Source organism: Dendrobates tinctorius, unplaced genomic scaffold, assembly GCF_039654945.1.
Source record: "Dendrobates tinctorius isolate UK_male_01 unplaced genomic scaffold, ASM3965494v1 ptg000231l, whole genome shotgun sequence".
NCBI lineage: Eukaryota > Metazoa > Chordata > Amphibia > Anura > Dendrobatidae > Dendrobates > Dendrobates tinctorius.
Genome location: NW_027361898.1, coordinates 22,884,005 through 22,905,024, shown reverse-complemented (window position 1 = coordinate 22,905,024; position 21,020 = coordinate 22,884,005). Strand labels below are relative to the sequence as shown.

At 44.5% G+C, this 21,020-nt stretch overlaps 1 protein-coding gene across 2 annotated transcripts; it reads right to left on the bottom strand.

The window, feature by feature from the left end:
- Positions 1-4,544: 4,544 nt before the first annotated feature.
- Positions 4,545-17,041, bottom strand: LOC141059950 (rho-related GTP-binding protein RhoG-like). Of its 2 annotated transcripts, none has more exons than XM_073556187.1 (2): positions 16,803-17,041; positions 4,545-8,283 (listed from the first exon to the last, which is right to left on the bottom strand). In XM_073556187.1, the coding sequence occupies exon 2, from the start codon at positions 8,265-8,267 to the stop codon at positions 7,692-7,694; it is 576 nt and encodes a 191-aa protein (XP_073412288.1). In that variant the 5' UTR covers positions 8,268-8,283; positions 16,803-17,041; the 3' UTR covers positions 4,545-7,691. The 2 variants fall into 2 exon arrangements, with proteins under 2 accessions (XP_073412288.1, XP_073412287.1); XM_073556186.1 differs by having other exon boundaries at positions 4,545-8,289; positions 16,803-17,037.
- Positions 17,042-21,020: the final 3,979 nt, after the last annotated feature.

Here is a 21,020-nt window from a genome sequence, read left to right as displayed (position 1 = left end):
TTTTCTCAGAAATACTTCGGCCTTTAAAGATTTGGCTAGGGAACATGGCAAGAGAGGAGACTAGTCAGTGTCTTCCCCGGTCTGGAACCTTCCAGCGTCACTGGAGGTAACTTCCATAGCAAGAAAAGTCGAATGTTTATAGCTTTTTTTTTTCTCTGAAAAACATACCTGACTGCAATTGTGCTGCTAGAATCGTATTTAAGCTGCCTGCTGTAATAGCCTAGAGAGAAAACTGAGCAGAGCTCCAAAAAAAGCGACTATAAGTCCAGAGTAAAGTCAAAAAGTTTTTATTTAAATTAAGACACATCCAGATACAAATGGGGGGGAGTGGGCAATAAAGTGCGAAACCACACACCGCATGGATAAATAAGGATTGCTGTACAACCAGAACCTATGCAGTAACAAGACATACATAAAGTTACTAAATTATCACAAAGTGCATATAGTGCATGGCAATGTATGGCAATTAGGAATAGACCGCCAAACAGTATATATGTAGATATATATCTCTTTATACCAGCTCCATCCATCAAGTAAACAGCTAGATACACAGATCATTATCAGGTAGCAGGTGACCATTCACCATGGTTAGACAGATATATGATGCCTAAGAAGCATAGTAATAAGAGAGGAAGCATAAATTACCTAATGAAATGGCGGGCAGAGGCTCCAGCAGTCAGCAATCCACCCCAACGATCGTTTCGGAGGGTTACTCCTTCATCTCCTGATGAAGGAGTAACCCTCCGAAATGATCATGCACTATATGCACTTTGTGATAGTTTAGTAACTTTATGTATGTCTTGTTACTGCATAGGTTCTGGTTGTACAGCAATCCTTTTTTATCCATGCGGTGTGCGGTTTCGCACTTTATTGCCCACTCCCCCCCATTTGTATCTGGATGTGTCTTAATTTAAATAAAAACTTTTTGACTTTACTCTGGACTTATAGTCGCTTTTTTTGGAGCTCTGCTCAGTTTTCTCTCTAGGTAGTTTGCGATTGTCCTTATTGTCCATTTATTTTCTGTCTGCTATTGAATTATTATGCTGATTTCTTGATATTTAAAATGCAGACACTTGTCAAAGGTATTTTTATCTGCTGTAATAGCCTCAGCTTGAACTCAAGCCACATTGACTTGATGAATAAACAATCTTCAGGAAGATTGATCTTATGCAAGCCTAAAGATAAAAATAAGGGAAGAGTAAAGCCCCCGTTACACACTGCGATATCGCTAGCAATATGCTGTAAAGTCACCGATTTTGTGACGTTACAGTGATATTGCTAGCGATATCGCTGCATGTGATACTTACCTCCGACCGGCTCCCCCGCTGGTTATCGCTGATCGCGCGAGAAGCTCCTGGATCATTCCTCGTCGGTCACTTCCTGCTGTAACGACGAGCGACGCGTGGAGCCGGGCGGGAGGACGCAGGATCGCCCCATCTGACAGGTAAGTAGCGATCCCCGTCCCCAACGATGTCGCTGGTGAGATCTGCCTGTGTGGCAGCTCACTAGCGACCACCTAGCGATGCACCAGCGATCCTGACCGCGTCATATCGCTAGTCGGGATCGCTGGTGCATCGCTAGGTGTAACGGTACCTAAAAAAGGGTGCTGTCCTGAGGAGACTACCTGGAAATCGAATTACTGGTAGATTTAATTCCCTTTTTCCACAATGTCACTCCGGACAGCACACCAGGAGTAGTGCAAGAGAAATAGCAACAGGCTGAGTACAGAAGCCCTAAAGGACCAAAGTCCCGGGCAAGAGCGAGGCTAGATATAGTAACCAATCTGTAAGAGCAGAAGATACAGTTGTGGCCAAAAGTATTGACACCCCTGCAATTTTGTCAGATAATACTCAGTTTCTTCCTGAAAATGATTGCAAACACAAATTCTTTGGTATTATCTTCATTTAATTTGTCTTAAATGAAAAAACACAAAAGAGAATGAAGCAAAACATTGATCATTTCACACAAAACTCCAAAAATGGGCCAGACAAAAGTATTGGCACCCTCAGCCTAATACTTGGTTGCACAACCTTTAGCCAAAATAACTGCAACCAACCGCTTCCGGTAACCATCAATGAGTTTCTTACAATGCTCTGCTGGAATTTTAGACCATTCTTCTTTGGCAAACTGCTCCAGGTCCCTGATATTAGAAGGGTGCCTTCTCCAAACTGCCATTTTTACATCTCTCCACAGGTGTTCTATGGGATTCAGGTCTGGACTCATTGCTGGCCACCTTAGAAGTCTCCAGTGCGCTCTCTCAAACCATTTTCTAGTGCTTTTTGAAGTGTGTTTTGGGTCATTGTCCTGCTGGAAGACCCATGACCTCTGAGGGAGACCCAGCTTTCTCACACTGGACCCTACATTATGCTGCAAAATTTGTTGGTAGTCTTCAGACTTCATAATGCCATGCAGACGGTCAAGCAGTCCAGTGCCAGAGGCAGCAAAGCAACCCCAAAACATCAGGGAACCTCTGCCATGTTTGACTGTAGGGACCGTGTTTTTTTCTTTGAATGCCTCTTTTTTTCTCCTGTCAACTCTATGTTGATGCCTTTGCCCAAAAAGCTCTACTTTAGTCTCATCTGACCAGAGAACATTCTTCCAAAACGTTTTAGGCTTTTTCAGGTAAGTTTTGGCAAACTCCAGCCTGGCTTTTTTATGTCTCAGGGTAAGAAGTGGGGTCTTCCTGGGTCTCCTACCATACAGTCCCTTTTCATTCAGGCGCCGACGGATAGTACGGGTTGACACTGTTGTACCCTCGGACTGCAGGGCAGCTTGATCTTGTTTGGATGTTAGTCGAGGTTCTTTATCCAACATCCGCACAATCTTGCGTTGAAATCTCTTGTCAATTTTTCTTTTCCGTCCACATCTAGGGAGGTTAGCCACAGTGCCATGGGCTTTAAACTTCTTGATGACACTGCGCACGGTAGACACAGGAACATTCAGGTCTTTGGAGATGGACTTGTAGCCTTGAGATTGCTCATGCTTCCTCACAATTTGGTTTCTCAAGTCCTCAGACAGTTCTTTGGTCTTTTTTTTCTCCATGCTCAATGTGGTACACACAAGGACACAGGACAGAGGTTGAGTCAACTTTAATCCATGTCAACTGGCTGCAAGTGTGATTTAGTTATTGCCAACACCTGTTAGGTGCCACAGGTAAGTTACAGGTGCTGTTAATTACACAAATTAGAGAAGCATCACATGATTTTTCAAACAGTGCTAATACTTTTGTCCACCCTCTTTTTTATGTTTGGTAAGGAATTATATCCAATTTGGCTTTAGGACAATTCTTTTTGTGTTTTTTCATTTAAGACAAATTAAATGAAGATAATACCAAAGAATTTGTGTTTGCAATAATTTTCAGGAAGAAACGGAGTATTATCTGACAAAATTGCAGGGGTGTCAATACTTTTGGCCACAACTATCTTTACTGTAGGAGCACCTCACATAAGAGTATACTCTGTGAGAACAGGAAAACACTGGAGGGTGGAAGGGTCTTTTAACCTCTGTGATTGTCCCATAATAGGTCAAGGAAGGGCTACCTCCTGCTGTGCTGTCCGCAGGGAAATGAGGTCATATGCTCCCTAGAGCTGCTCACTTCGTCATTGTGGCGATGCAGGGATCGGTCACAGTCACCACTCATTATACAGTGACATGCTGTAATATCTCTCTGGCACTTTGACAACCTATTCACACTCACGCACTGCACAGTAGACTGTCAATCAATTTGCCAGGAAGAGATTGTAGTGATTTTAAGGGCTGCTTCATACATGCAAATCAGTCCGAGCACAGATTGCAATGCATGGACTGGCCATGACTCTGCCAATCAGATCATAACAAACTCAGACATATATGAAGAAGCGGTCACACTTCTGTCAGAAGACCTGTGGCCAGGCTATGCATTGCTGTCCATGCTCGGCTTGATTTGCATGGATGTCTGAAACTGCTTGTACAGCCTCCCATTCTGCTCCAATGACTGGAAGGAAGCGGCTGCAGGGAGAATAAATAATTTTCTTCCAGTAGCTGCTGTTCCAGAAAGCTAACCCCTATAGTATTGCAGGGGGCCGCTAAGAGCCTGAGTGTGCACTAATCCTGAAATTCAAGCTCTAGTGAGCAAAGTGTGCTTTGATTTCTAATGTTACAGGCAGATTCTGGCTGGGTAACACAGCTTGTAATTGCTGGCTATGGTGTGAGCTTGGGTCCTATGCTCTCCCGGTAAGGGGTGGAAGAGGGGAGAGGTATTACCTTAATACTGAACACCCTGCTATTGTGTTGCAAGGGACCGATGAGAGACTGAGTGCGCACTAATCATCAAATTCAAGTGGCTAAACTTTAGCACTTGAAGTAAGCGCTGCTCACTAATGTTACAGGAAGATGCTGACTAGGTAACAGCTGGCATTGGTGTGAGCTCGGCTCCTGTGCCCTCTCCATCAATGGGGATCTAATGCCTTTCAGTTGAGGAGTAATACCTAAATACAGAGAATGGCTTAAGAAAGAAGTGTGCATTAATATAAAGATAGGAAAAAAAAAATTCAAAAAGTTAGAAGCATTATCCAAAGTACCATTTATTATGAGTCCTTTAAATAAATATAAATGTTAATTGGATTTAACTAAAAGATATGCATTGAATTAGAAATTTAGTTTTTAGCACAAAAATATACATTCCTGATAATATGTCAGGCGGACATAAGAAAAAACCCACTGAATGGATCTTCCCACAGCTGGTGAATAACTAGGATTCTATTACTTGGTTCCGTTTCTCACGCGTTTCAGTTTATCCAGAACATAATACAGGACGCCCACAATCTCTATTGGGCACCAATGTCAGTTGTGGCACTACCCATTGCTGTATTGCAGAGAAAGCTGGCAGCTAGTCCTGAATTTCTGGTCTCGGACATGCTCAGGAAATACATAAACACGTCAATTGAAATCTGACAAAAGAAAGCTGGCTGGGACTTGTAGTTTTACAGTATATGGAGGATCACATTTCCTAGCTTATGAAATCCCATGCCTCCAGGGCTGTGTCTGAGCACATTATTGGCATTTGCATTCGTGCCAGCAGCTTGAGCCACAGGTTCCATTAGGTGTAAGACACAGATTGCTCTTTGGTAATGAAGACAGATGACATATTAGCAAGTACCATTATTACACAGTATAAATGAACTTACATGATACATAATTTTCATAATTTTTTGTAAAATATAGAAAAAGGTCACTTCAACTGCTGCATTTACTCCATTATAAAAAGTCATTCATGTTAACAAGGTTCAGGCAACCAAGAACAGAGGCACTGGTGTGACGGGAGAGAACACTCATTTCGGTCCTCTCACACCCTAGAATTGGCTTTCCAATTACGGCTGGCCTCACCCGTATTGCAACTTCTCTTACTGTAATCCTGTGCAGCCTGAGCACGAGCTAAGGAAATCGATCTGCAAGGAAGAAAAGCGTTTTGTATCAATGTAACAATACCTCCTCTACGATGGGGAGCTTCCACATTATACTGTAATGTCACGGGATACGTACGGTGTGTACGGCATAGGACATAGTTACCACTGGCAATGGACCGGGCCCACGAGCCCAAGGAACTAAAGGGGACATTCCCCTCTTAAGAGCTGTTATCGCTTTCTTACCAGTTTGGATAAAGGAACAACATTAGACAGGGGCTTGATCTCTAAAATGAATTAACGAAGATACTTTGTTGAAGACTCATAGAAATATTTGATAGAACTGGGCTGTGTTTCTAAGGTAATATCTGCTGCCTGCCATATCTATGGCCAATTCAGACATCCGCGGGACACAGCGAGGGTTCAGACTGATCTCTAGACTACCCATTGGGCTCCTTCCCAGAATGCAACACATTCATAGGCATATGTGAGGCTATTTATCTAGAGTCAGGAGACCCTCGGTCTGTCATGAAGGCACGGGTCTATAGTTGGCTGAATCCAGCCTTATAGTGCCACTCCAGGATATTTTTTTCTAATTTCAACACCGGATAGGTATCAGTAACATATGTACCCTATGTGCAGTAAAATACTCATCAGCTGCTGTCTTCCACTGTTTCTAGCATTCCTCCGGTGCCTCTCCACCATGATGTGACTGGCTGGAAGTTACTGCTAGTGGTTACTACTCGCGATGAGCAAACATGCTTGGGTGCTAACCGAGTCTTCGGCATATGTATGAGAAAAATAAATTGAAGACAGTCACTATAAATAGTTTATAGCACTGCTGTTACCTTAAACTGCAGCTTACAGTGGATATCTGCCGGAAATAGATTCATGAATGATGGGAAGGGAGAGCTTGGCCAAAAAGTTGAAGGAGCAATGAAAAGATCATAGGGGAGTATGGGTAACATCAGTCCCTAATCACATGCAGCACAACTAAATGAAATCAGGAGGGAAAAAAGAAACTGGTCAGAACCATCACAACAGGTAATATTGCCATATTAATAATTGATACATTAAATGCTTTGCCTTTAGGGGATTAGTCTTCCACTCAGACATGGAAAAGTTTCCAGTAGTTTTGAATTTTATATGAACCACAAGTGAGACTAATGTTGGCATCACACTGCTCTAATATTGTAATATACATGCATGGCAAATCTGCTCCCAGGACCAAACCTTATAAATAATGAAGATGATGTGATAAGGACAAGCTGAAGGAAGAGAGATTATTTATCACAGGGAGTGCAGTCATGGATGACCGTAAACTCACACTACTGGGCAAGATGATGAGATGACCCTAGACAGAAATGATGATACTCACTGGCATTAGTATTAACCTAGATATAAGCAGATTCAGTGCATCTCACATGCCAGCGCCAGATCACGCACGTTCTCAAGGACTCATTTACAGCAGCTGAAGTGCCACACAACCTAGCCTCCGGTTACCCAGACTACGACTGGGGCAGCAATCTGCTCACCTGTATTGTCTACACAATGCGCTTTTCTTTTTGATGATCGATTCCCTTTAACCCGTTTCCATAGAGAGATCTGTTTCATAACCACTATGAAGCCCTGAGTTGTATAAGAAAAGGTGTCTAGCTTGTGTTACCGAAAGATTTGCGATCTCATATTAAAAAAAAAAAAAAAGAAAAAAAAGCTTTCCTTCTGGAAAGGAAAGTTACAGTGTTTAGCAGAATTCAGTGGGATGTAAAGCATCGATCCAGCACATACTGAAGAATAAACCGTCTGGAAGTCCGAATGCCTTTCAGTCACTAGGGTGAAAGTGTAAAGGCCTTTATAAAGCACGTGTTCATAAAGTATAGAATTTATCAAAAAAAAAAAAATTGCACAGTGCAGCTTTAATAGTGGCAAGGTAAGAAGAGTAGTAAGAAAATAGATTCCTTCTAGCAAAAAAAAGGCAGAATTTTCATCTGTGTTGGCAATATGTGTAGGAGGAAAAAAATAAAAGAAATCAGACATGACAATCCAAAGTGCAAGGCTGGCATGTGTAAGCGCTTGGAGAGATTTCTTGGTCCAAGTACATCATGACTTATTGCATTGCTCTGCACGATCAGCTGCCTCGTCCGTGGCGTATTCCTTCTTGGGAAAGCTATAAAGCGCAATCAATCAACTCCACACAACTCACAGGAGCTGTTCATGCAAGCTGAGGAGAAAAGGGGATATCGCCCAAGGTGCCGTGCTAAAACCCCAGACTTATTGTAGAAACAGCATCGCAGTGGTTGCCATTCACACCTATAGCAGGAAACACTTCTTCTGATTCTTCTTGACCACAGGATTTAGGACAGCACGGACAGCATCTGCAAACACCTCCCTGACCCCCTCCTGGTGCAGGGCAGAGCACTCAAGATACTTCACAGCACCGATCTGTCTAGCCAGGGACGAGCCCTGCTGAGTTGTGGTAGGTGCAAGACTCTGCTCCTTTAACTTTTTAATAGTCTCTGCATCATTTCGAAGATCTCTTTTGGTACCCACAAGTAAGACTGGCACATTAGGACAGTGATGGGAAACCTCCGGGTGCCACTTGTGCCTCACATTGGCATAGGAAGACGGACTGCCAATGGAGAAGCATATTATGAACACATTGGTCTGAGGATAAGACAAGGTGCGCAGGCGGTCATATTCCTCCTGACCAGCAGTGTCCCACAGGTTAAGGCTAACCGTTCTGCCATCCACCGTCATCTGAGCACTGTAATTGTCAAATACTGTGGGGATGTACTCTTCTGGAAAGGCATTGGTGGTGTAACTGATAAGAAGGCATGTCTTCCCCACTGCTCCATCACCAACGACTACACACTTTATTGTCTGCATTCTTCATGAAGTCAAACTGTACCTGGCGACACAAGGACAACACTGTTAGCTTCCTGTTCAGGAAAACCATATATATATATAACCATATATACAAAAAAGGCCTGTGGGCATATAGGCCAAAGGGTTGACTGAAAGATAAAATGGTCAATGAAAAAAAGTTTTTTATAGTTCCAGCACACGATGTGAAAAAATTAAGAAAAGCCTTTATTTAATCCATAATTAAAAAATGCAATTCCAGTGATGATAAAAGCATGTGTAGGCTTACGCGTTTCGGATCATATTTGACCCTTAATCATAGCATAAAATACTGAATAAATGTTGCACTTATCAAGGAAAACTCTGGTTGCTTTTCCTTGATAAGTGCAACATTTATTCAGTATTTTATGCTATGATTAAGGGTCAAATATGATCCGAAACGCGTAAGCCTACACATGCTTTTATCATCACTGGAATTGCATTTTTTAATTATGGATTAAATAAAGGCTTTTCTTAATTTTTTCACATCGTGTGCTGGAACTATAAAAAACTTTTTTTCATTGAGCATTTCTCCCAGATGGGGATGGATCCACTCCGTGCACCGAGATTATGGAAAGGAGGACTGGGCAGGCTGAACCAGGTGAGCTGAAGATCTATCCTACATTGTTTGAAAGATAAAATGGGTAGTCGGGCCTCAGTAAGTGATGGCGTATAGCTAGGATATGCTCCTGGGCATTGTAGCGCTGTGGACCTTTCATTCTTAGGGTCTGTGGTGTTCCCAGATGTCAGACCCTAATGTCTAACATAAGGGACATGCCATCATTTACAGAGATGGTTATACCCCTTATCATATGACACAAATACCTATCACTCATATTATGGGGGTTAGCGTTGCCACTTTACAGAATCCTGATAACACCATACTTTAAAGTTGATAGTCTCAAGATTCACATACTTGTTATCCATCTTTATCATAAGTCATGCATGATTGATGCCCTTAAAGAGTGGTGGGATACTACATCCAAACATTCTTGGGTGCAAATGGAAAAATCCAACACCAAACTCCACTCTACTAGACTAATGATGGAGGCGGAGATCTAACACCCAGGATCACAGTCTTGCTCGCTTCCTGTGATGGAACACACCCTCAAAATGTGGAAAGAGTTGATCTCTAGAAAGCTGATACACATCCCGTTGAAATATGTCTCATTTAAAAGCTTTGAAGATTCACATACTTGTGACCTATAGAGTATTTCTACATGTTCCACTTTTTTGGGACATATTAAAGGCTAAGTTGACATTGCTTTTTACCCTGACGTCAGTGGCTGTGTCAGGGCTCCTGTATGAATCCTTGGGCAATGGGCTTCGTTCATCAGAGCTGATGGACCATTGACTGTGATGATGTAGACGGGGTCACTGTATGCTCTGTTGTACATTTTCTGCCGATGCGCCTATCCTTGTGGTGGACACCAAACAGTGTTCGACTGCATCTTGGTGTCCTCCTCAAATAGGCGCTTACTGCTGAAAACGATGTCCGTCAGAGCATGTAGTGACCCTCTCTGCACCATCACATTCAATGGGCTCATCAATGCAGTTTTCTAGGACTTCAGACATAAGCGGACGGAGCCACTGACTTGAGAGTAAAAAGCAATGTGAACAAAGCCTTAGGCACCACAGTGTAATAATAGATTAACCTTTCTTTAAAGTTAGAGGGAAGAATGTGAAACATCTGTGTAAACTAACCAAACTGCAGTAACACTTAGCACTGACCATTAGTAATTAGCTAAAGTCAATGAGCACATTCCTCTTATTAAATCCATTAAGAAAAGTCACATGAAAACCTGTGTTCAATGCAGTCATCTGTGATTGCGTCCATAAAAGCCATCTGCAGGGACATACTGGAAGGTCAACGGGAGAGGAAGTCATTGGTATATCAAGATAAGATGGCGGAACTCCATCCTGCCAGATGTCATAGCACCACAAGTCCCATACTTTTCAGTAGTATTTCCATACAGCCTGCTGTTAGCTCAGAACATTCATCCTGCAATCAGGCTGAAGTGTGCAGATTAAACATATAATTACATTATGTGTAATACCAGCATTAGATTATAATTGGATTTGTGTCAAGCTGATACCTCAGAGCTTTACCAACTTATGTTAAAGGGAAACTGTCAGCTCATTAATGCTGCCAAAACCCTGGGCATCATGAATCAGATCCTGGCTGCACAACTGATGCTGGGTATATTATTCTCTGCAACATTCCGGCATTTTAGAGAGTATATAGTCAGAAGATCTATAGCGAGAAACCTGTCAAGCATCTCTATCAGCGCCGGGAAGAGCCGGCCCAAGGGGCTAGTCTCGTCTCCGGCTATGGTCCGCGGCTGAATCCTCTATTTTCTCTGAAATGCTCTGGTTCTGTGCCTTGCTACAATTGTGCAGCCGGGCTCCGACGAAAGCTGCCTGTATTTTGGGCAGCATTGATCAGTTAACAGGTTATTCTTTAATTAAGTTTATGAGAAAATAGTCCCATTGGTGTACTGTGTTCCCCCACTGACTGCCAGAACCTGAGGGATGCCATCCAACACATACCTCGGGAGGGGTGGGGTGGGGGCTGGTGTCGAAACAAAAGACAATTACTGACAGTCGTTAGTTTCTGGTTTATTTCACCTTTATCTCTATTAAAGGTTCTTATCAATTGACCACCAAAAAGTAAAGGGGGTTTTACACAGCGATATCGCTAGCAATATCGCTAAAACGTCACTGGTTTTGTGACGTTATAGCGATATCGCTGTGTGTGATACTTACCTCCGACCGGCTCCCCCGCTGTCCATCGCTGATCGGGCAGCTCCATTTCTCGTCGTCAGCTTCCTGCTGGGCTTCCTGCTGTGACGACGAGCGACGCTGGACGTCAGGATCGCTGTGTGTGAAAGGTAAGTATCGTGCGCTGCATCGCTGCTGCATCGCTGTGAGATCTTTCTATGTGAAAGCTCACTAGCGATCATTTAGCGATGCACCAGCGATCCTGACCGGGTCGGATCGCTGGTGCATCGCTAAATGTAAAAGGGCCTTAACACTGAGGATGCAGCACTGCGCCTGCATAGGTGCTTGTCCTCCATTACAAACAATACCTCTTTTGTAGTGATCTGATGTGCCAACTATGAGAAATCTAGTGCAGGAACCATAAACAAATAAAGCTGGACGTGCACTTCGGAGGGTCACTGTACTGGGACTGCTTCTTCCCAGTGACACACGCCCTCAGTGCACTTCCAGCCTGATTTGCATATCGTTAGATTTATCATGGTTTGCACATCAGATCACTACAAAAGAAGTTCTTCATTGGTGCAAAATACCTTATACAGCCTTACCTTTACTTCACTGTAAGGCTGGGGCTACACGGTGACTTTGGCCGCCACATAGACCGAGCAGCCAAAGATTGCTATTTGCTGCTGCTACAGAGCAGGTGAGTGGAGTCGCATTGGGACCCCTAGGGGACCGCAACATGAATATAGCAGAAACTCAGACCCAGCTTCCATGCAGCCCCAGCCTGATTGGCATTTTGTCGCTGGCAGAATGACATTTTTTCATTGGCTTCTTAGAAAACACTACAAACAATAAGGCTACAAATATTCTGTTCTCATTTTTGCAAAAATTGTCTGATACTAGAACCCAAACCTGCTGTAACTGCCCAATATGGAGATGCAGCACCTGAGAGAACTGACACATATTGAGCAGTCAGATAATAAAATGCCAGGGTGGTACACAAACTACAGGAGGACAACTGGGGAAAGTCAAATTGGCTGCAGAAATAAAATTGCCCCCACACTTATCAGTGATTCTGATATCGGGGAAGTGTGAGAGCTTCACAAAAGGGCTGCATGTTACAATAGGAACATAAGCAATACTTACCCATCCTACACCTGGCCCCCCACCAATCCTGCAGTACCGACATTGTGCACATCATTCACACAGGCATGAGCAGTAAGACCAGGTCCACAGTGGTTTCACTAATGGTGGACGAACCAGTGCAGGTTCAGGGGGCACCACTGGAGCAAGGAAATGAATCCATGAAGAACTGACATTTATGAACACATTTTGTGCCAATGTGCGCGCGTGGATATGCCGGTGTATATAGTGGGTACGCAAAGTATTCAGACCCCTTTAAATTTTTCACTCTGTTTCTTTGCAGCCATTTGGTAAATTCAAAAAAGTTCATTTTTTTCTCATTAATGGACACTCTGCACCCCACTTGGACTAAGAAAAAAAAAACAAACAAAAAAAACAAAATGTAGAAACTTTTGCAAAATTTATTGAAAAAGAAAAACAAATATCACATGGTCATAAGTATTCACACTCTTTGCTCAGTATTGAGTAGAAGCACCCTTTTGGGCTAGTACAGCCATGAGTCTTCTTGGGAATGATGCAACAAGTTTTTCACACCTGGATTTGGGGATCCTCTGCCATTCTTCCTTGCAGATCCTCTCCAGTTCTGTCAGGTTGGATGGTGAACTGCCATTTTCAGTTTTCTCCAGAGATGTTCAATTGGGTTTAGGTCAGGGGTCTGGCTGGGCCAGTGAAGAATGGTCACAGAGTTGTTCTGAAGCCACTCCCTTGTTATTTTAGCTGTGTGCTTAGGGTCATTGTTTTGTTGGAAGGTGAACCTTCGGCAAAATCTGAGGTCCAGAGCACTCTGGAAGAGGTTTTCATCCATGATGTCTCTGTACTTGGCCGTATTCATGTTTCCTTCAATGGAAGTCATCTTGTCCCTGAAGCGGAAAAACACCCCCATAGCATGATGTTGCCACCATGTTTCACTGTTGGGATTGTATTGGGCAGGTGATGAGCAGTGCTTGGTTTTCTCCACACATACCGCTTAGAATTATCACCAAAAAGTTCTCTCTTTGTCTCATCAGACCAGAGAATCTATTTCTCATAGTCTGGGAGTCCTTCATGTGTTTTTTTTTTTTTTTTAGCAAACTCTATGCAGGATTTCATATGTCTGGCACTGAGGAGAGGCTTCTGTCAGGCCACTCTGCCATAATGTAACAACTGTTGGAGGGCTGCAGTGATAGTTGACTTTGTGGAACTTTCTCCCATCTACCTACTTTCACTGTTGGGACTGTATTGGGCAGGTGATGAGAAGTGCCTGGTTTTCTCCATCTCCCTACTGCATCTATGGAGCTCAGCCACAGTGATCTTGGGGTTCTTTACCTCTCTCACGATTGCACAGTTTGGCTGGACGGCCAGATCTAGGAAGACTGCTAGTGGTCCCAAACTTCTTCCATTTAAGGATTATGGAGGCCACTGTGCTCTTAGGAACCTTGAGTAATGCAGAAATTCTTTTGTAACCTTGGCCAGAATTGTGGCAAGGCACAGATCTGTCTCTGAGCTCCTTGGCCAGTTCCTTTGACCTCATGATTCTCATTTGGTCTGACATGCACTGTGAGCTCTTATATAGATAGATGTGTGCCATTACAAATCAAGACAGTTTAATTAAACACAGCTGGACTCCAGTGAAGGAGTAGAAACATCTCAAGAAGGATCACAAGGAAATGGACAGCATGTGACGTAAATATGAGTGTCTGAGCAAAGGGTCTGAATACTTATGACCATGTGATTTCAGTTTCTTTTTTAATAAATTTGCACAAATTTCTACATTTCTGGGTTTTCCTTGGTCAAGATGGGGTGCAGAGTTTATATTAATGAGGAAAAAAAATTAACTTTTTGAATTTACCAAATGGCTGCAATGAAACAGAGTGAAAAATTTAAAGGGGTCTGAATAATTTCACTGTATGAACGCACATGTGAGTGCGCGTGGGGATGTGCCGATGTACTTGCCGATGCATGTGGACATGTCCATCTGGCGTGCGTGCGTGTGTCTGTCTGTGTCCATCCGGTGTGCGTGCGTGTGTCTGCCTGTGTCCTTCAGGCGTGCGCGCGTCTGTGTGTGGGCGTGTCCATCTGGCGTGTGCGCGTCGGCGTGTCCATCCGGCGTGTGTGCGTCGGCGTGTGGGCGTATCCATCCGGCATGTGCGCGTGTCCATCCGGCGTGTCCATCCGGCGTGTGCGCGTCGGCGTGTCCATCCGGCGTGTGCGCGTCGGCGTGTCCATCCGGCGTGTGCGCGTCGGCGTGTCCATCCGGCGTGTGCATCCGGCGTGTGCCCATCCGGCATGTGGGCTGATGTGTCTGCATGTGGGCTGATGTGTCTGCATGTGGGCTGATGTGTCTGCATGTGGGCTGATGTGTCCATTAGGCGTGCACGTGTCTGTGTTAGGATGTGTCCATCAGGCATGCGCGTGTCTGTCTGTGCCAGTGTCCATCCTGCGCGTGTGAGTGTCGATGTATATCTGTGTGTCGGTGTGTACGCATATGTATGTGTATATCTGTGTGTACGCATATGTATGTGTATATCTGTGTGTACGCATATGTATGTATATCTGTATATATCTGTGTGTGTATATATGTGTATGTATATCTGTCTGTGTGTATGTATGTATTTGTGTATGTGTGCGTATGTATGTGTATATCTGTATGTGTGTATATATATATATATATATATATATATATATATGTGTATGTATCTGTGTGTATGTATATGTGTATACATATACATACACACCAGTGAAGAATGGTCTTCACTGTGTGTACATATGTATAGCTGTGTGTATATCTGTGTGTACATGTGTGTGCACATGTATATCTGTGTGTGTATATATATGTGTATATCTGTATGTATATCTGTGTATGTATATGCATATCTGTCTGTGTGTATGTATGTGTGCGGGTATGTATGTGTATATCTGCGTGCGCGCATATGTATGTGTATATCTGTCTGTGTGTATGTATATTGTGTTTGTGTATGTATCTGTGTGTATGTATATCTGTGTATATGTATGTATATCTGTGTGCATATATATATGTGTATATCTGTGTATATGTATGTATATCTGTGTGCATGTCTGTGCGCATATGCGTATGTCTGTGCGCATATGCATATGTGTATATCTGTGTGTATGTATCTGTGTATATCTGTGTGTGTACATGTGTATATCTGTGTGTGTACATGTGTATATCTGTGTGTATGTATCTGTGTATATCTGTGTGTGTACATGTGTACGTACTGTGTACGTACTGTGTGTGTACATGTGTGTGCATATGTATATATCTGTGTGCATATATATGTATATGTGTATATCTGTGTGTATGTATATGTATGTATATGTATGTGTGCATTTCTGTGTGTGCGTATGCATGTATATCTGTGTATGTGTGTGTGCGCATATGTATGTGTATATCTGTCTGTGTATGTATATGTGTATATTTGTGTGTATATATATGTATATTGTGTGTGTTTGTGTATGTATATGTGTATATCTGTGTGTGCATATGTATATCTGTGTGTATGTATGTATATTGTGTGTTTGTATCTGTGTATATCTGTGTGTGCATATATATATGTATATGTGTATCTGTGTGTATATTGTGTGTGTTTGTATCTGTGTATATGTATAGCTGTGTGTGTATATATATATATGTATGTATAAGTGTATATGTATGTATATTGTGTGTGTGTTTGTATGTATTTGTGTATATCTGTGTGTGTGTATATTGTGTGTGTTTGTATCTGTGTATATCTGTGTGTATATGTATATCTGTGTGTGTATATATATATGTGTGTATCTGTGTGTATATTGTGTGTGTTTGTATCTGTGTATATGTATAGCTGTGTGTATATATATATATATATATATATATATATATGTATGTATAAGTGTATATGTATGTATATTGTGTGTGTGTTTGTATGTATTTGTGTATATCTGTGTGTGTATGTATATTGTGTGTGTTTGTATCTGTGTATATCTGTGTGTATATGTATATCTGTGTGTGCATATATATATATGTATATGTGTGTATATTGTGTGTGTTTGTATCTGTGTATATGTATAGCTGTGTGTGTATATATATATGTGTGTATCTGTGTGTATATTGTGTGTGTTTGTATCTGTGTATATGTATAGCTGTGTGTATATATATATATATATATATGTATGTATAAGTGTATATGTATGTATATTGTGTGTGTGTTTGTATGTATTTGTGTATATCTGTGTGTGTGTATGTATATTGTGTGTGTTTGTATCTGTGTATATCTGTGTGTATATGTATATCTGTGTGTGCATATATATATATGTATATGTGTGTATATTGTGTGTGTTTGTATCTGTGTATATGTATAGCTGTGTGTGTGTATATATATATGTATGTATAAGTGTATATGTATGTATATTGTGTGTGTGTTTGTATTTGTGTATATCTGTGTGTATGTATGTGTCGGTGCTGGTGTGTGAACATCATCTATATGTCTTTCCTCCGGTAGCTCAGCAGCCCGGACTGCGGCTCTCCTCCATGCCCGGCTGCCACCACCCCGGAGATTACCTGACACTCTTCCCCTCTCAGCAGAGCCAGCACCTATCCACATCGGATCCGCCCCTCGGACACTCCCACCCTGGCACTAGGTGCCCCCAGCACAGCCAGGACACGGGAGCCCCCCGACTCACCCAGCAGCCTCTCCTGAACCCCGCAGCGCGCTCCTGTTTCGTGGGCAGCGTCTGACTACAGGAGAACCGCACCCAGCCCGGGGCCTCACTGTCCTCCGAGGACTTCCTGGTCTCACTGGCTCCGCTTCACTTCCTGTACCGGCCCTGGGCGGCTACTAGAACCGAACATCCGGGGCCAAGCACTGTGACACAGCCGCCGCAGTGTACCCAGGGTAATGTAGTTCCACAGTGAGCCCAGTGCATGCTGGGAGAACGTCACACTACAGAAGGAATTGGATAAATCCGCTGGTCGGCGCTGTGCGCACAGCAATAATCCGTGACTGCAGGATACGATGTTTAGGGCTGGGCTGTTGGTCCTGGGGCCAGGGCCGGTTTCAGATAAATTGGGGCCCTGGGCAAAAGTTTAAAGTGCTCACATATTGCACCATCATAGAGGAACGTTTTGGCTGTACTTACATGCACTGATCTTAGGCTAGTTTCACACTAGCGTTTTTTTGCGCTGCGTTTTTGCGCAGTGCAAACGCATACAAAAATCGCATCGTGCGTTTTGTATGCGTTTGCTGCTTTTTTGCGCATGTGTTTTAACCATTTTTTAGCCATTTTTACTCTTAAAACGCATGCGATTTTAAACGCAGACGTGCGCATATCCATGCGCACATCTGTGTTCCCATAGACTGTAATGTGTTTTTTTGCGCATTCCGTGCGCATGCGTTTTTTTGAGACAGGTCGGGCGGACCAAAAATGCAACAGGTAGCGTCCGGTGCGCTTGGGCGCACACTACAAAAAAAAGCATGCGCACGTAAAACGCGTGCAAACGCTAGACCATGCGCACCCATGTTAAAGATAGGGGAAAAGGACGCATGCGCATGTATGCGCAAAAACGCAGCGCAAAAAAACGCTAGTGTGAAACCAGCCTTAGGCTGTTAAATGAGTGTGATCAACGATATTGAAGTCACTTGACGCATTTTTCCCAGCCTCTTTATACTGGCTGGGGACAGAATGATTACTAGTAGAACAACCTGTCCCCATACAGCAGGGGTGGGGAACCTTTTTTCTGCCGAGGGCCATTTGGAATTTTATAATAGCGATCGGGGGCGCATAAAATTATTAATAATGATGAGTGAGTATACTCATTGCTCGGGTGTCCTCTGAGTATTTTGGCGTGCGCGGAGATTTAGTTTCTGTTGACGCATTTGCATGATTTGCAGCTGCTGGTCAGCCTGAAAACGTGGGGATTCCTTAACAAACAGGCATTCCTCACATGCATTCAGGCTGTCCAGCAGCCATAAATCATGCAGCTTAGGCGACGAAAACTAAATCTCTGAGGTCCCCAATAGGCAGGTAAATGTTCCCAATAGGCAGGCAAATGTCACTATGCAGCACAGGTCCCCATTAGACAGCACAGGTCCCCAATAGGCAGCACAGGTCCCCCAATAGGAAGGTAACTGTCCCCAATAGGCAGGAAAATGTCCCCAATAGGCAGGTAAATGTCCCCATTAGGCAGCACAGGTCCCCATTAGGCAGCACAGGTCCCCATTAGGCAGCACAGGTCCCCATTAGGCAGCATAGGTTCCCAATAGGCAGGCAAATGTCCCCATTAAGCAGCACAGGTCCCCAATAGGCAGCACATGTCCCCATTAGGCAGCATAGGTCCCCAATAGGCAGGCAAATGTCCCCATTAGGCAGCACAGGTCCCCAATAGGCAGCACATGTCCCCATTAGGCAGCACAGGTCCCCTTTAGGCAGCACAGGTCCCCAATAGGCAGGCAAATGTCCCCATTAGGCAGCACAGGTCCCCATTAGGCAGCACATCTCCCCAATAGGCAGCACAGGTCCCCATTAGGCAGCACAGGTCCCCATTAGGCAGCACATTTCCCCAATAGGCAGCACAGGTCCCCATTAGGCAGCAAATACTGACCTGGTGTTGAACACAGTGATTCCTGGATGGCCCCCAGGCCCCGCACCGCACACACAGCAGCACACGGTCACCACCGCACCGGTGACTGGGGTGATGAAGATGGCAGGCTGGGGTGATGAAGAAGGCAGGCCGGGGAGGCAGGCCGCAGACCAGTCCAGCGCAGCTCACACTCTGGCGCGCGGTTACTTGTCCTCTTCATTAGTATCAGTGCGCAGGGGCCGCTGGGGTCCAGCGGGGTGTGCTCAGTCCCCTTCAGTGCGTGCACGTATCAGTGTGCGGTATCCAGTGGGAGGGGCTAGGAAGCAGAGCAAGAGTGCTCCTCTGCTCCTCTGGCTCCTGCAACAAGGTACCCAATCGTGGCTCTGGAGCGGCTGCGGGCCTGATCAAATGATATGGCGGGCCGTATACGGCCTGCAGGCCGGACGTTCCCCATCCCTGCCATACAGTATATCAGCAGCACATCTGCAGTTTTCACAAGGCGAAGTGTTGCTGAGAACAATTATTTCTGTTCTTACATAAACAATACAATTGATCTTTTAGTATAGTGTTCCCATAGTCCTCCACATGGTATAATGCACTCCCCATAGTCCTCCATATACAATAATGTGCCCCATCGTCCTCCATATAGAATAGTGCACTCCCAATAGTCTTCCATATAGTATAATGTGCCCCATAGTGATCCATACAGTATAATACACACCCCATAGTCCTCCACATAGTACAATGCACCCGCCATAGTCCTCTATATACAATAATGTGCCCCATAGTCCTCCATATAGAATAATGCACTCCCAATAGTCCTCCATATAGTATAATGCGCCCCTGTCATGTCGGACGCTGTTCACACCACAGCATCCGGCAGGCAGAGGTAGTTCCACCTCCAGCCACTATAGCCTCAGTGGCGCCGGTTTGATCTTCAGGCTCTCGGGGGGTTAATCCTGCTGGAGACCAGGTTGGAAGGTTAGTCACGCCCACGGTCTTTAAATAGTCATACTGGCATATGGGCGTCGCCGATTATAGCTTGTGTTTCATACCAAGTGGTTCCGGTCTGGAGTGGAGGTGTTCAAGAGAGAGAGATTCATATCTGGTGTCGTATGATCCGTCGTTATCCTTTCTCCTTCCCATATTTGTGTTTAGTTGTGCCCTGTTCACATTACTGTTTATTCCTGTGTGTGTGCGGCGCAGTGCAGTTTAAGTTCTCCCTGTCTGTCATTATTTGTGTGGGAACTTTGGTGGTGTGACTCCTCACTGGGTGGAGGGTGGAGGGTTAAGTGCAGGGCTGAGCAGGAGATAAGGAAAGGTCGGAGGCTCAGGCATTTGCACCTTCAGCAAAAACCCTGGGTTGAGGGTCAGACAGGGTTTCCCCTAGTAAAAGGGACACCACAGGGGCCCCGGGTATTTCAGCCTTAGTTGAACTAAGCCCCCGTGACATTATAATCGGCCCACATTTTTTCAGGAGTCCATGGATCCATTAGATTCCATAACCCGCCAGTTGGCGGCGCTGTCCATACAGGTCTCCGAGTTGAAAGGGGCAGTTCAGCAGCAGGGCCTGGTAGTAGCAAAGGTGCAAACGGCATCTGCAGGTATCGGTGCAGAGCCGAAGTTTCCGCTGCCAGAACGATTTTCAGGCGATCGCAGCAAATTTGTCGTATTTCGGGAGGCCTGCAAATTATACTTCCGCATGCGGCCAATCTCCTCAGGTAATGAGGCCCAGCGAGTAGGGCTGGTGTTGTCATTACTGAGTGGTGACCCCCAAGCATGGGCATTTTCCTTACCAGCTGACTCTGCTACATTTCATTCGGTCGATAATGTTTTTTCTGCCCTCGGGCTCATTTACGATGACCCTGACCGACTGGCTCTAGCGGAATCTAAAATCCGCGCCCTCCGCCAGGGGGAGCGCTTGGCAGAAGACTATTGTTCGGAATTTCGCCGCTGGGCTGTAGACACACAGTGGAATGACCCAGCACTGCGGAGCCAGTTTATTCATGGGGTATCAGGGAGGGTGAAACAAGCCCTCCTGATGTATGAGACTCCGGCATCATTGGAGTCTGCCATGAGTTTGGTGATACGTATTGATCGCCGTTTTCGTCAGGGGGCACAGGAGACGCTACCTCTGGGGGAAAACAGAGGTGCAGGTGTGGTTGAAGTAGATGAGTCCCCTGAACCTATGCAGATTGCTGGCGTGGCACAGGTTCAGCCTCGCGCTCCGGGATTCCGGAAGCCCGGAGCATGTTTCTACTGTGGTAAAGGAGGTCATTATGTTAACGTTTGCCCGGTACTACCTAAGAGGGTCACACCGG

Coding starts and splice junctions, on each gene's coding strand:
- LOC141059950 (XM_073556187.1), bottom strand. CDS start 8,267: ATGCAGACAATAAAGTGTGTAGTCGTTGGTGATGGAGCAGTGGGGAAG.